The sequence below is a fragment of the Oncorhynchus mykiss genome, chromosome 16, assembly GCF_057628025.1.
Source record: "Oncorhynchus mykiss isolate SJ-2025 chromosome 16, ASM5762802v1, whole genome shotgun sequence".
Classification (NCBI taxonomy): domain Eukaryota; kingdom Metazoa; phylum Chordata; class Actinopteri; order Salmoniformes; family Salmonidae; genus Oncorhynchus; species Oncorhynchus mykiss.
In genome coordinates, this window is record NC_143037.1 from 23919309 (window position 1) to 23933084 (window position 13776).

At 42.1% G+C, this 13776-nt stretch overlaps 1 protein-coding gene across 2 annotated transcripts in view; it reads left to right on the top strand.

Moving 5' to 3' along the window:
- gpam (glycerol-3-phosphate acyltransferase, mitochondrial) overlaps positions 1-13776 on the top strand; it is a 45862-nt gene that overhangs the window by 2791 nt on the left and 29295 nt on the right. Inside the window, exons 1-6 of one of the 2 annotated variants that reach the window (XM_036946572.2) lie at positions 72-221; positions 9821-9949; positions 10277-10396; positions 10900-10973; positions 11685-11798; positions 12234-12383. In XM_036946572.2, the coding sequence (XP_036802467.1) occupies positions 9854-9949; positions 10277-10396; positions 10900-10973; positions 11685-11798; positions 12234-12383 (554 nt within the window). In that variant the 5' untranslated portion in view covers positions 72-221; positions 9821-9853. Of the gene's footprint in view, positions 1-71; positions 222-9820; positions 9950-10276; positions 10397-10899; positions 10974-11684; positions 11799-12233; positions 12384-13776 lie in introns of those variants that run through there. The other variant, XM_021565307.3, reaches the window with a different exon arrangement.

The window sequence follows — 13776 nt, forward strand, 5'->3', positions numbered from 1 at the left end:
ATAAATCATTGTAAATAGGTTGGTAGCAACGAACCTAATGCTTGTTATACGTATGCTTTCCTTTCTTCCAGAAAGTTAAGCTTCCGGCTTACTTACAGCAATAAGGGCTTTTGTGAGGACAAACACTGTTCCGTTGATGACTCCAGCTAAAAGTCCTGACGATGGGCTTTTATGATACTGCATCTCATGTCACCCCAAGGTTGGCTTGCTGCTATGTTACAGTGAGTGGGTTCATTTGACTGCAGGACTACAGGGAAAGGCAATAGTACAGAATATGTTGCTCTTTGTTTAGTGCAAAGTTCCTCTTTCCAGTCTGCCTGGGCAATGTGGTAACACGAACTTTGGCTACAGACGCGCGTATCAGATTGGAGGAGATTGTATTCTCATTGTGCGCTGTTGTATTTTCGCTGAGCTCACTTGGAATAGGGAAACTCCCTTTTTTGCTCAATTTTAGAGGAAAAGACGAGCTAGATTTTCTGTCCATATGTTCTGTTAAACAAAGAGCCATTTTTGAAAGTAAACACAACAGGGGTCCCGGGGTTTGGGTTAAGTAAATAACATTTTCTGTGCAGCAAGAAAACAACACATTTATTGCAACGCAGCTGGAAGAGCAATTGTGTTTTGGGGTTAACCAAAACACCGGGTTAGGCGATTCCATATCGAAGCAATCGCCTGTTCTCCCCCATTTATGACCTTGGATCAGATGAGACATCCCACTGAATTTGAACTCAAAGCAGAGTGATTTTTTTTTTTTTTTGTGATTTCTGGACCGGCCATATGTATTTATTGATTAGATAATGTAATGTCGTCATAGGGAAGACCTTGCCCAACAGCAGTAGACTGCCAAGTCATCATCCCAGTATTGTAGAGATTTGGAAGGGGATATTTCAAGGGTCAACAAAGGATATTCTCATTATGGCTAGTAGGGCATGGAATTGCCAGGGACCTCATGATACTTAGGTGCCGGTACAGTGCATCAGACCCCTTTACTTTTTCCATGTTTTGTTACAGCCGTAGTCTAAAATTGATAAGGGAAAAATAAATGTTATCAATCTACACACAATACCCCATAATGGCAAAGCGAAAGCAGGTTTTTAGAAATGTTTGCAAATATATTGAAAATACAAAACAGAACTACCTTTATTTAGTTGCAGTCGCTGGCGGTGCAGTTGCAGTCGCTGGCGGTGCAGTTGCCGTACCAAGCGGTGATGCAGCCCGACAGGATGCTCTCACTTGTGCGTCTGTAAAAGTGTGAGGATTTTAGGGAGAGGTCAACTGATTAATCGGAATGGCCGATTTCAAGTTTTCATAACAATCGGAAATCGGTCATTTTTTATGCCGATTTTGCCGAAATATATTTTTTAATCCTTTATTTAACTAGGCAAGTCAGTTAAGAACACATTCTTATTTTCAATGATGGCCTAGGAACTGCCTTGTTCAGGGGCAGAAAGACAGATTTTTACCTTGTCAGCTCAGGGATTCAATCTTGCAACCTTATGGTTAACTAGTCCACCGCTCTAACCACCTGCCTCACGAGGAGCCCGCCTGTTACGCAAATGCAGTAAGAAGCCAAGGTAAGTTGCTAGCTAGCATTAAACTTAATCCATCATAATCACTAGTTATAACTACACATGGTTGATATTACTAGTTTATCTAGCGTGTCCTGCGTTGCATATAATCGATGCAGTGCGCATTCGTGAAAAAGGACTGTCGTTGCTCCAACGTGTACCTAACCATAAACACCAATGCCTTTCTTAAAATCAATACACAGAAGTATATATTTTTAAACCTGCATATTTAGCTAAAAGAAATCCAGGTTAGCAGGCAATATTAACCAGGTGAAATTGGGTCACTTCTCTTGCGTTCATTGCATGCAGATTCAGGGTATATGCAACAGTTTGGGCCGCTTGGCTCATTGCGAACTAATTTGCCAGAATTTTACGTAATTATGACATAACATTCAAGGTTGTGCAATGTAACAGGAATATTTAGACTGATGGATGCCACCCATTAGATAAAATACGGAACGTTTCCGTGTTTATTCTTTCAGTGAAATGTCTTGTTTTCGAGATGATAGTTTCCGGATTCGACCATATTAATGACCTAAGGCTCGTATTTCTGTGTGTTATTATGTTATAACTAAGTCTATGATTTGATAGGCAGCAGCAGGCTCGTAAGCATGCATTCAAACAGCACTTTAGTGCGTTTTGCCAGCAGCTCTGCTGTTTATGACTTTAAGCCTATCAACTCCTGACATTAGGCTCGTTAGCGGGGTGTGCGCTAATAGCGTTTCAAACGTCACTCGCTCTGAGACTTGGAGTAGTTGTTCCCCTTGCTCTGCATGGGTAACGCTGCTTTGATGGTGGCTGTTGTCGTTGTGTTCCTGGTTCGAGCCCAGGGAGGAGCGAGGAGAGGGACGGAAGCTATACTGTTACACTGGTAATACTAAAGTGTCTATAAGAACATCCAATAGTCAATAGTATATGAAATACAAATGGTATAGAGAGAAATAGTCCTAAAATTCCTATAATAACTACAACCTAAAACTTCTTACCTGGGAATATTGAATACTCATGTTAAAAGGAACCACCAGCTTTCATATGTTCTCATGTTCTGAGCAAGGAACTTAAACGTTAGCTTTCTTACATGGCACATATTGCACTTTTACTTCTCCAACACTTTGTTTTTGCATTATTTAAACTAAATTGAACATGTTTCATTATTAACTTGAGGCTAAATTGATTTTATTGATGTATTATATTAAGTTAAAATAAGTGTTCATTCAGTATTGTTGTAATTGTCATTATTAACAATACATTTAAAAAAATCGGGCAATTTAATCGGTATAGGCTTTTTTTGTCCTCCAATAATCGGTATCGGTGTTGAAAAATCGGTCGACCTCTAATTTTTAGGTGCCATGCCAAATATCTTCAGCCATTTTCAGTTTGTTAGTGACTTGTACGCCAAAGAACTTTAAGCTTTCCACCTTCTCCACTGCGGTCCTGTCAATGTGGATTGGGGCTTTCCTGAAGTCCACGATCATCTCCTTTTGCTGACGTTGAGTGTGAGGTTGTTTTCCTGGCACCACACTCCTAGTCCTCACCTCCATGTAGGCTGTCTCATTGTTGGTAATCAAGCCTACAACTGTTGTCTGCAGACTTGATGATTGAGTTGGAAGCGTGCATGGCCACGCAGTCATGGGTGAACAGGGCGTACAGGAGGAGGCTGAGCACTCACCCTTGTGGGACACTTAAAGGTCTTACTCACACTAGCCACGGAGAAGGCTCTTCTCTGGTGGCACTGCTATCCTCATAGCGGGTGAAGAAGGTATTTAGCTTGTCCGGAAGCCAGGTGTCCGTAAATTGTCTGTAGACCCTGCCACATACGTCTTGAAACTTGAAACTTCTTTGTCTCTGTACTGCCGTTTTGCCTGTTTGATTACCTTACGAAGGGAATAACAACACTGTTTGTATTTGGCCATAATCCCAGTCACCTTACCATGGTAAATGCAGTGGTTCGCGCTTTCAGTTTTGCGCAAATACTACCATCTATCCATGGTTTCTGGTTATGGTAGGATTTAATAGTCAGTTGGTACAATATCTCCTATACACTCCCTGGTAAACCATTTCAGTGTAATTGTCGCTATTATTCTTTGAAGCTACCCGGAACATATATCCCAGTCTGCGTGATCAAAACAAACTTGAAGCGTGAATTCCGATTGGTCAGACCAGCATTGAATAGTCCTTAGCATGGGTACTTCCTGTTTGAGTTTCTGCATCTAGGAAGGGAGGAGCAAAATGCAGTCGTGGTCATATTTGCCGAAAGGAGGGCGTGGGAGGGCCTTGTAGGAGTAGCAGTGGTCGAGTGTACTGCAGTCTAGAGAGTGACTGATTTTAATCGGAATGCCCAATTTAATTAGGGCTGATTTCAAGTTTTCATAACAATCGGTAATCAGCATTTTTTTTGACAATTATGGCTGATTACATTGCATTCCATGAGGAGACTGCGTGGCAGGCTGACTACCTGTTATGCGAGTGCAGCAAGGAGCCAAGGTAAGGTGCTAGCTAGCATTAAACTTATCTTAACACAAATAATGTTAACAATCACTAGTTAACTACACATGGTTGACGATATTACTAGTTTATCTAGCTTGTCCTGCGTTGCATATAATTGATTTGGTGCCTGTTAATTTATCATTGAATCACAGCCTACTTCGCCAAATGGGTGATTTTTAACAAGCGCATTCGCAAAAAAAGTACTGTCGTTGCACCAATGTGTACCTAACCATAAACATCAATCAATGCCTTTCTTAAAATCAATACACAATTATATATTTTTAAATCTGCATATTTAGCTAATATTGCCTGCTAACATGAATTTCGTCCTAACAAAGACCGTAATTCATTTGCCAGAATTGTACATAATTATGACATAACATTGAAGGTTGTGCAATGTAACAGCAATAATTAGACTTAGCGATGCCACCTGTTAGATAAAATATGGAACGGTTCCGCATTTCAACAACTACAACCTAAAACATCTTACCTGGGAATATTGAAGATTCATGATTTCATATGTTCTGAGCAAGGAACTTAAACATTAGCTTTTTTTACATGGCACATATTGCACTTTTACTTCTCCAACACTTGTATGTATGTGTTATAAAAATTGGCCGATTAATCGGTATCGGCTTTTTTTGGTCCTCCAATAATCGGTATCGGCATTGAAGTATCATAATCGGTCGACCTCTACTGCAGTCTGACAGAACTTCAGCAGAGTTTTTCATCGCATTTGCTTTGTTAAAATCCCCAGCTAAAATAAATGCAGCCTCAAGACATGTGATTTACAGTTTGCGCGATTTTTGCAAATCGATACTTGGAGTCAAAGTATCGATATATGTAACTGTTTTATTTTTTTTATCACTAATGGCAAGGCTATATTCAGCGATAAGGCATGCAGGGGTGTGGTACAGTGCCTTGCGAAAGTATTCGGCCCCCTTGAACTTTGCGACCTTTTGCCACATTTCAGGCTTCAAACATAAAGATATAAAACTGTATTTTTTTGTGAAGAATCAACAACAAGTGGGACACAATCATGAAGTGGAACGACATTTATTGGATATTTCAAACTTTAAAAAAAAATCCAAAACTGAAAAATTGGGCGTGCAAAACTATTCAGCCCCCTTAAGTTAATACTTTGTAGCGCCACCTTTTGCTGCGATTACAGCTGTAAGTCGCTTGGGGTATGTCTCTATCAGTTTTGCACATCGAGAGACTGACATTTTTTCCCATTCCTCCTTGCAAAACAGCTCAAGCTCAGTGAGGTTGGATGGAGAGCATTTGTGAACAGCAGTTTTCAGTTCTTTCCACAGATTCTCGATTGGATTCAGGTCTGGACTTTGACTTGGCCATTCTAACACCTGGATATGTTTATTTTTGAACCATTCCATTGTAGATTTTGCTTTATGTTTTGGATCATTGTCTTGTTGGAAGACAAATCTCCGTCCCAGTCTCAGGTCTTTTGCAGACTCCATCAGGTTTTCTTCCAGAATGGTCCTGTATTTGGCTCCATCCATCTTCCCATCAATTTTAACCATCTTCCCTGTCCCTGCTGAAGAAAAGCAGGCCCAAACCATGATGCTGCCACCACCATGTTTGACAGTGGGGATGGTGTGTTCAGCTGTGTTGCTTTTACGCCAAACATAACGTTTTGCATTGTTGCCAAAAAGTTCAATTTTGGTTTCATCTGACCAGAGCACCTTCTTCCACATGTTTGGTGTGTCTCCCAGGTGGCTTGTGGCAAACTTTAACCAACACTTTTTATGGATATCTTTAAGAAATGCCTTTCTTCTTGCCACTCTTCCATAAAGGCCAGATTTGTGCAATATACGACTGATTGTTGTCCTATGGACAGAGTCTCCCATCTCAGCTGTAGATCTCTGCAGTTCATCCAGAGTGATCATGGGCCTCTTGGCTGCATCTCTGATCAGTCTTCTCCTTGTATGAGCTGAAAGTTTAGAGGGACGGCCAGGTCTTGGTAGATTTGCAGTGGTCTGATACTCCTTCCATTTCAATATTATCGCTTGCACAGTGCTCCTTGGGATGTTTAAAGCTTGGGAAATCTTTTTGTATCCAAATCCGGCTTTAAACTTCTTCACAACAGTATCTCGGACCTGCCTGGTGTGTTCCTTGTTCTTCATGATGCTCTCTGCGCTTTTAACGGACCTCTGAGACTATCACAGTGCAGGTGCATTTATACGGAGACTTGATTACACACAGGTGGATTGTATTTATCATCATTAGTCATTTAGGTCAACATTGGATCATTCAGAGATCCTCACTGAACTTCTGGAGAGAGTTTGCTGCACTGAAAGTAAAGGGGCTGAATAATTTTGCACGCCCAATTTTTCAGTTTTTGATTTGTTAAAAAAGTTTGAAATATCCAATAAATGTCATTCCACTTCATGATTGTGTCCCACTTGTTGTTGATTCTTCACAAAAAAAAACAGTTTTATATCCTTATGTTTGAAGCCTGAAATGTGGAAAAAGGTCGCAAAGTTCAAGGGGGCCGAATACTTTCGCAAGGCACTGTACATGGCTAATATACCAAGGCTGTTACTATGTACTTCGCAATGCAGAGTGCCTGGTTACAGCCCTTAATCGTGATATATTGGCCATATCACAAACCCCCGAGGTGCCTTTACTGATATTATAATCTCGTTAACAACATAATTAGAACAGTAAAAATAAATGTTTTGTCATACCTGTGGTATATGGTCTGATACCACGGCTTTCAGCTAATCCGCATTCAGGGCTCGAACATTATAATAAAACTTGATGATGGGCCTAGCCTAGTTAGGCCATCTCTGTCAGTGTTGTTCAAAAACACAGAGCAGCAGCGCCACATGCGTGCACACAAGCACAACACACACACACAGCCCTGTGGGTTTGGTGGACCCTGCCTCTGCCATGCCCCTCCATAAATCTGGAGTGTCGGGGACCCCTCTTCCCGATAGCTGAACAATCAGGCGCAGGTGCTACTTTACACACACACACACACAGGCTCTGGCCCCCGTCGCTGCTTCTCCATTCCTGTTCTCACACACCCCATGGTGATTGGAGGGCTTTGTCTGGTGTGAGACATGGTCTGTTCTGTTGTATTTTCATCAGATCAAAACTGAATCAATGTCTGCTTGCATTTTTCTCTCGTGGCCCAAACTCAGCAGCTCACGTCATTAGGGCAAATGTATGCTTTGATTGATTGAAACAAAACATGGTGGTTGGTAATTGGCGTGCAGATGCTTTATGAACGTTTCACCGGTAAAACGTGTTAAGCTATCCAGGGATTGGCATTAGTCTGAAAGGCACTTGCCCATCAGACAAGTCAGCAGTATTTTTGGGGGGGTTGCGTGAAGATAAGTCACTTGCCTGAAAATGTGAGAAAGAGTTCTTCAGTTTTGAGACTCCTATTCATTAAAATGAAACCTGGGCGTGAGCATGCCGGCTCCACGAGAGGCCTGCGCTGCTGTAGCGTAAAATTACCTTCAGGTTTTTGTTTTCAACACACAGTAAGTGAGGATTGGCTTCAGTCTGGCCACTCTATCATAAAGGCCTGATTGGTGGAGTACTGTATAGATGGTTGTCCTTCTGGAAGGTTCTCCAGTCTCCACACAAACTCTGGAGCTCTGTCAGGCTGACCATCGAGTTCTTGGGCACCTCCCTGACCAAGGCCCTTCTCCCTGATTGCTCAGGTTGGCTGGGTGGCCAGCTTTAGGAAGAGTCTTGGTGGTTACAAACTTCTTCCATTTAAGAATGGAGGCCACTGTCTTCTTGGGGACCGTCAATGCTGCAGAAATGTTTTGGTACCCTTCCCCAGATGTGCTTCGACACAATCCTGTCTCGGAGCTCTATGGACAATTCCTTCAATCTCATGGCATTGGTTTTTGCTCTGACATGCACTGTCAAGTGAGGGACCGTTTTTATATAGACAGGTGTGCCTTTCCAAATCATGTCCAATCAATTGAATTTAACCACAGGGAGACTGTACAACTTGTAATCTCAATTTCTAGTCCTATAGCAAAGGGTCTGAATAGTTACGTAAAAATATTTCTGTTTTAATTGAATACATTTGCAAACATTTCTTAACCTGTTTTTGCTTTGTATTCATGGGGTATTGTCTGTAGATTGAATTTATTTTTGAAATCCTTTTTAGAATAAGGCTGTAACGTAGCAGGATGGAAAAAGTAAAGGTGTCTGAATACTTATCGAATGCCTAGGCCTGGTTGGTAGTGCTCTGCTCACACTGACAAGTTATGCTTCAGTGTAGCAGGTAAAATAAAACATTTGTAGCACCTATGTAAGGCTGTTAGGTGTTTTTTGTTGTTGAACACCTTAACTGGTCAACCACAGAGCAGGCTCAACCTGCCCGGCTACCATAAATGCCATACATTTTCCATCTTTCACTTAAACTTTAGGGATGGGCTAGGTATACTGGAATTCTTTGCAGTTTTGTTGATTTAAAAAATAATAATAATAATAATTTGAGGTGTCTTGGGTGGACGGGGTGGGTTCGGTCTGGTCGCACACTTCTGCCTCAAATATCCCTCTGAGATGGTGTGTGAACACTCCAAATGCCCAGTTTTCCCTTCGACTCTGAAACAGCCAGCTCGGTTATGCTTACTAAGGCTGGGACGATACCAGTATCACTTTTTTTCCATGGCAAAAAAAGAACAAAGCAAACCCAAACTATTTGGTCCCTTTTAAAATTCTGCTGTATGTCAAATATTGTATGCTATAGCATAGGAAAATTTGACTCGAAGGCAACGTGTGGTTATGTGAATGTATGACTCTATATAGAGGTTAACTTATTCGTTTATACATGGGTTTATCTGCGTGTATTTTTACGTGTGTGTGTGGGTCTGTGTGTATTTGTGTCTGTCATTTGGGGTGGGTGGGTGTGGGTAGCCTATAACCTGACACCGAAGGGGGAAAAGGCTCTCGCCCACAGGTCAGCAAATTGGGTTCAGGTGGTAATACATACGTAGGTCATGAAGGACGTGAAGGAAAGAACTCGGGCTGGGAAAAAAATATCTCCACTCTTTTTGCCACGTGCCAGTGGTGATGCCCCATGATCTATTTTGAGTAGCTGGAGAGGTCACTCTCACCCCCAATTCTGTCATTCCCAGTCCCAACTCTAGGGCCCTTATAAAACCTGCGACGCAGACGTAATTGCAGAAATCGGACAATAAAACAGAATTCAACAATTTATATATTTTTTTAAACTTAGCAGGGAATCAATTAAATGTATTCAACTAATTAGAACATTTATTTGCCCAAGTTTATCATAAGACATGAGCAGAATGCATCAGTAACTTGTATTTCCTGCAACTTTCTGAAGAGGCAATGACACAGGAACGCCCGTCTGTATGTGTGCGGTGTGCGATGATAATGGTAGATGGAAAGGCTGTCCCAAAAACCTCCTCAATTTAATGTTAACTTATGCCTCCCCTGGCAGAATTATATCATGACAGTTTGTCTCAATCCAGTGGGGATTTGTTTCAAACTCTGCCATGATCATGTGTGGTCCAGAAAACTGTCTCCTGCTAGCTGTGCAATTGAATTAAAAAATAACTACACTCTGAAATGGACATTTTTTTTAAAATTTGACACAACCCCAATTCTATCATCAAACCCCCTTAATTGTTTGGCCTGCTCTGTTAGGTATGTAAGCGCCATATGGCTTGGAGCTCGGTCATGACTATGGGGACCTCTTGATGGCATTTGTGTTGATCTGTGATTGTGAGTGTCTCTCGGTCCCACAGATTCCTAGCTGGTGTGTGATATAAAGGGAGGAGATGGAAGTGGCCGTCACGATTGGGCCAGACAGCCTGCTCCAGGTCAATGGAGCCGACCAGGGAGGCAGCCGCTGGAAGCAGCCTAACGATGACTCAGTAAGATGGGATTGAATGATGAAGTAGTGATGTGGTTCCCCGTGTGTGTTTTTTTTTTTTTAGTTGCTGGGATTTTTATTTTAGGTGAGTTGGTGCTCATTTAGGGAGGACTGTCTTGCTCAGTAATGGTAGAGGAAACACTAAGAAAGACTTGACCACCGATAGCGAGGAGAATTGCTGTTGGTTGAGAATTTGTGTGGGTGTGAAAGACCAACACGGCGCTAAAATCTATCTAAAATCTATCTAAAATCTATGTATTTCCTATATTTCCTATTCTTTTGTTGTTTTGAACAATGGCGCAAACTGAACTGAAGTGTCTGTGTCCAGGACCGCAGTTCCAGTCCGTCTGTCCTGCGCTGTGTGACCAGCACGTGGAAGGAGGGCTTGCTGAACAGAAAGAGGCCATTCGTGGGCCGCTGCTGCCATTCTTGCACACCGCAAAGTCAGGTGAATTGAGCCGTGGTTTAGTTTACTCTAGCCGCTGACTTACTCAAACCCCTGCCCGGTGATCCTGAGTATTGCTTGGTTGTGTTCATTAGGGCTTTGATTAATCAATAAAGTATTTTGTTAATGATATAGCAATGTTCTCTACCTATATAGTACTCTTAATACCCCCAATTCATGTTAAGTTCAAAATAATACAAGATATAAATTGCTGACACCAGGTTTTCTTCTGTTTGGTGCCTATATATTCTTTACACCAAACATAAGAAAAAGACTGAAACAGGAAGGGACTAATTAATTCCACCTGGAGGACGGAAAAAGTATTCCACTGAATAGATTCTATGGCTGATTCTCCCCAATCTGCCCCATCCTCCATTTTAGGTAGAGCCAAACCTCTGTTGGTGATATTCGATTTCGTAGAACCCCAGCGCATTAACTTATGCATACGTTTCTGTGTCCCAGCTTGCAATAGATTTACCTGACAGAGCTCCTCTGTTTTCTTCCAGGCGAGACTCTTCAACTCGAGCATTCCTTCTCTAGGACTGCGCAACGTTATTTACATCAACGAGACACACACCAGGTAAGCCCCACCACAGCACTTTAAGTCATTGGTCGGTCGTTTCTCTTTTAATAGACCTTTTTCATGTGGCGGTGTATTCAAACGCTGTTCAACATGTTGTGCCGACATTCAACGTTTATTTCAAGCACGCAGGTTTGACACCTGGTACAGTGTAGTAGATATGCTGTACTTCAAACGACACGTACTCGCCACTTGTCTATGAAGCTCAGGGTGTCCCTGTGAAACAGTGGAAAACTTAAGGATGAATAATTGACTGTCAACGGACACCAGCCACTCCTATCCGGTGACTGACCTCAGTGGTCCCAAAGTTGGAGGTGGCTACCTTGTGCCTTACAAAAAAAACAGGACAAATGTGTATATGTTCATGTCAACAAAACACTAACTTGTATGTTTGACAAAAGGAGTCTTATGACAGGTGGATTTTGGTGGTGGTAGGGTTGTGAAATTGCTTTTCTAAAATTTTAAATAATGACAAGTGTTTCACTGTAACCAAATTACTGTACAAGATAATGTAAACATTTAAATTCCACCCAAGTTGATCCTTTGCTTTGGTGGACTACAGCTGTTACAATGTAATCATTTTGTTTAAATTTGTTTCTGTAAGGCTACGGTAACTATGTTAATAGTATATACTTGTGATTGGGTGCACTCTGATTGTTGTGGTTACTGTGTATGCAGAGTATGTGACAAGTGTTCCCTGTGGTCTTGCAGACACCGTGGCTGGCTGGCCCGCAGGCTCAGCTATGTGCTGTTTGTTCTGGAGAGGGACGTCCAGAAGGACATGTTCGCTCGCAACGTGGTGGACAATGTACTCAACAACAGCAGGTATCACAGAGAGACACAGGGGGAGGGATGGAGAGGGGAGGATGAAGGGAACCAGCAGGGATTTGGAAGAAGAGATGATGGACCATGATTATTCAGTAAATGACTTCCTCATCTCCTTTTGAACTGACTTCATAGACTTGAAGACAAACCAGCCCTTGGTTTCATCTCTAATGTATTTATATCAGAGGTCGTGACGGAAAGGAGATCATGTATTGGTGCACAGCCAAAGAGACAAAGCAGACAACTCTCATGAGTTTAACAGTGCGTTTTATAACAGTAATTTCCCATGAACGGTACCCTTGAAACTGTCATCCTGAGCATAGCTCCCTTGAAACTCTTGAATATAATGCCTTTCAAACCTCCATTAGCTTTTGATTTTCCAGTAGAAGAAGAATCAGAAGAATGCTTGTCTCTGACAGTACTTGTCTGTCCCAGGGTGGAGAGTGCAATTGTGGAGGTGGCCACTGAGTTGGATCCTGCGGCCACCGAGGCTGGGGTGGAACATAAAGCGGTCAGCAAGGTGAGGCGGAAAGCCAGAGGGTTCCTGCAAGAGATGGTGGCCAACATCTCACCAGCCTTCATCAGGTACAGCACCTTTCAGCGAGTCCTCTACTCTCAAAGCACTTACAGTGCCTTGCGAAAGTATTCGGCCCCCTTGAACTTTGCGACCTTTTGCCACATTTCAGGCTTCAAACATAAAGATATAAAACTGTATTTTTTTTGTGAAGAATCAACAACAAGTGGGACACAATCATGAAGTGGAATGACATTTATTGGATATTTCAAACTTTTTTAACAAATCAAAAACTGAAAAATTGGGCGTGCAAAATTATTCAGCCCCTTTAAGTTAATACTTTGTAGCGCCACCTTTTGCTGCGATTACAGCTTTAAGTCGCTTGGGGTATGTCTCTATCAGTTTTGCACATCGAGAGACTGACATTTTTTCCCATTCCTCCTTGCAAAACAGCTCGAGCTCAGTGAGGTTGGATGGAGAGCATTTGTGAACAGCAGTTTTCAGTTCTTTCCACAGATTCTCGATTGGATTCAGGTCTGGACTTTGACTTGGCCATTCTAACACCTGGATATGTTTATTTTTGAACCATTCCATTGTAGATTTTGGTTTTTGTTTTGAATCATTGTCTTGTTGGAAGACAAATCTCCGTCTCAGTCTCAGGTCTTTTGCAGACTCCATCAGGTTTTCTTCCAGAATGGTCCTGTATTTGGCTCCATCCATCTTCCCATCAATTTTAACCATCTTCCCTGTCCCTGCTGAAGAAAAGCAGGCCCAAACCATGATGCTGCCACCACCATGTTTGACAGTGGGGATGGTGTGGTCAGGGTGATGAGCTGTGTTGCATTGTTGCCAAAAAGTTCAATTTTGGTTTCATCTGACCAGAGCACCTTCTTCCACATGTTTGGTGTGTCTCCCAGGTGGCTTGTGGCAAACTTTAAACGACACTTTTTTATGGATATCTTTAAGAAATGGCTTTCTTCTTGCCACTCTTCCATAAAGGCCAGATTTGTGCAATATACGACTGATTGTTGTCCTATGGACAGAGTCTCCCACCTCAGCTGTAGATCTCTGCAGTTCATCCAGAGTGATCATGGGCCTCTTGGCTGCATCTCTGATCAGTCTTCTCCTTGTATGAGCTGAAAGTTTAGAGGGACGGCCAGGTCTTGGTAGATTTGCAGTGGTCTGATACTCCTTCCATTTCAATATTATCTCTTGCACAGTGCTCCTTGGGATGTTTAAAGCTTGGGAAATCTTTTTGTATCCAAATCCGGCTTTAAACTTCTTCACAACAGTATCTCGGACCTGCCTGGTGTGTTTCTTGTTCTTCATGATGCTCTCTGCGCTTTTAACGGACCTCTGAGACTATCACAGTGCAGGTGCATTTATACGGCGACTTGATTACACACAGGTGGATTGTAATTTATCATCATTAGTCATTTAGGTCAACATTGGATCATTCAGAGA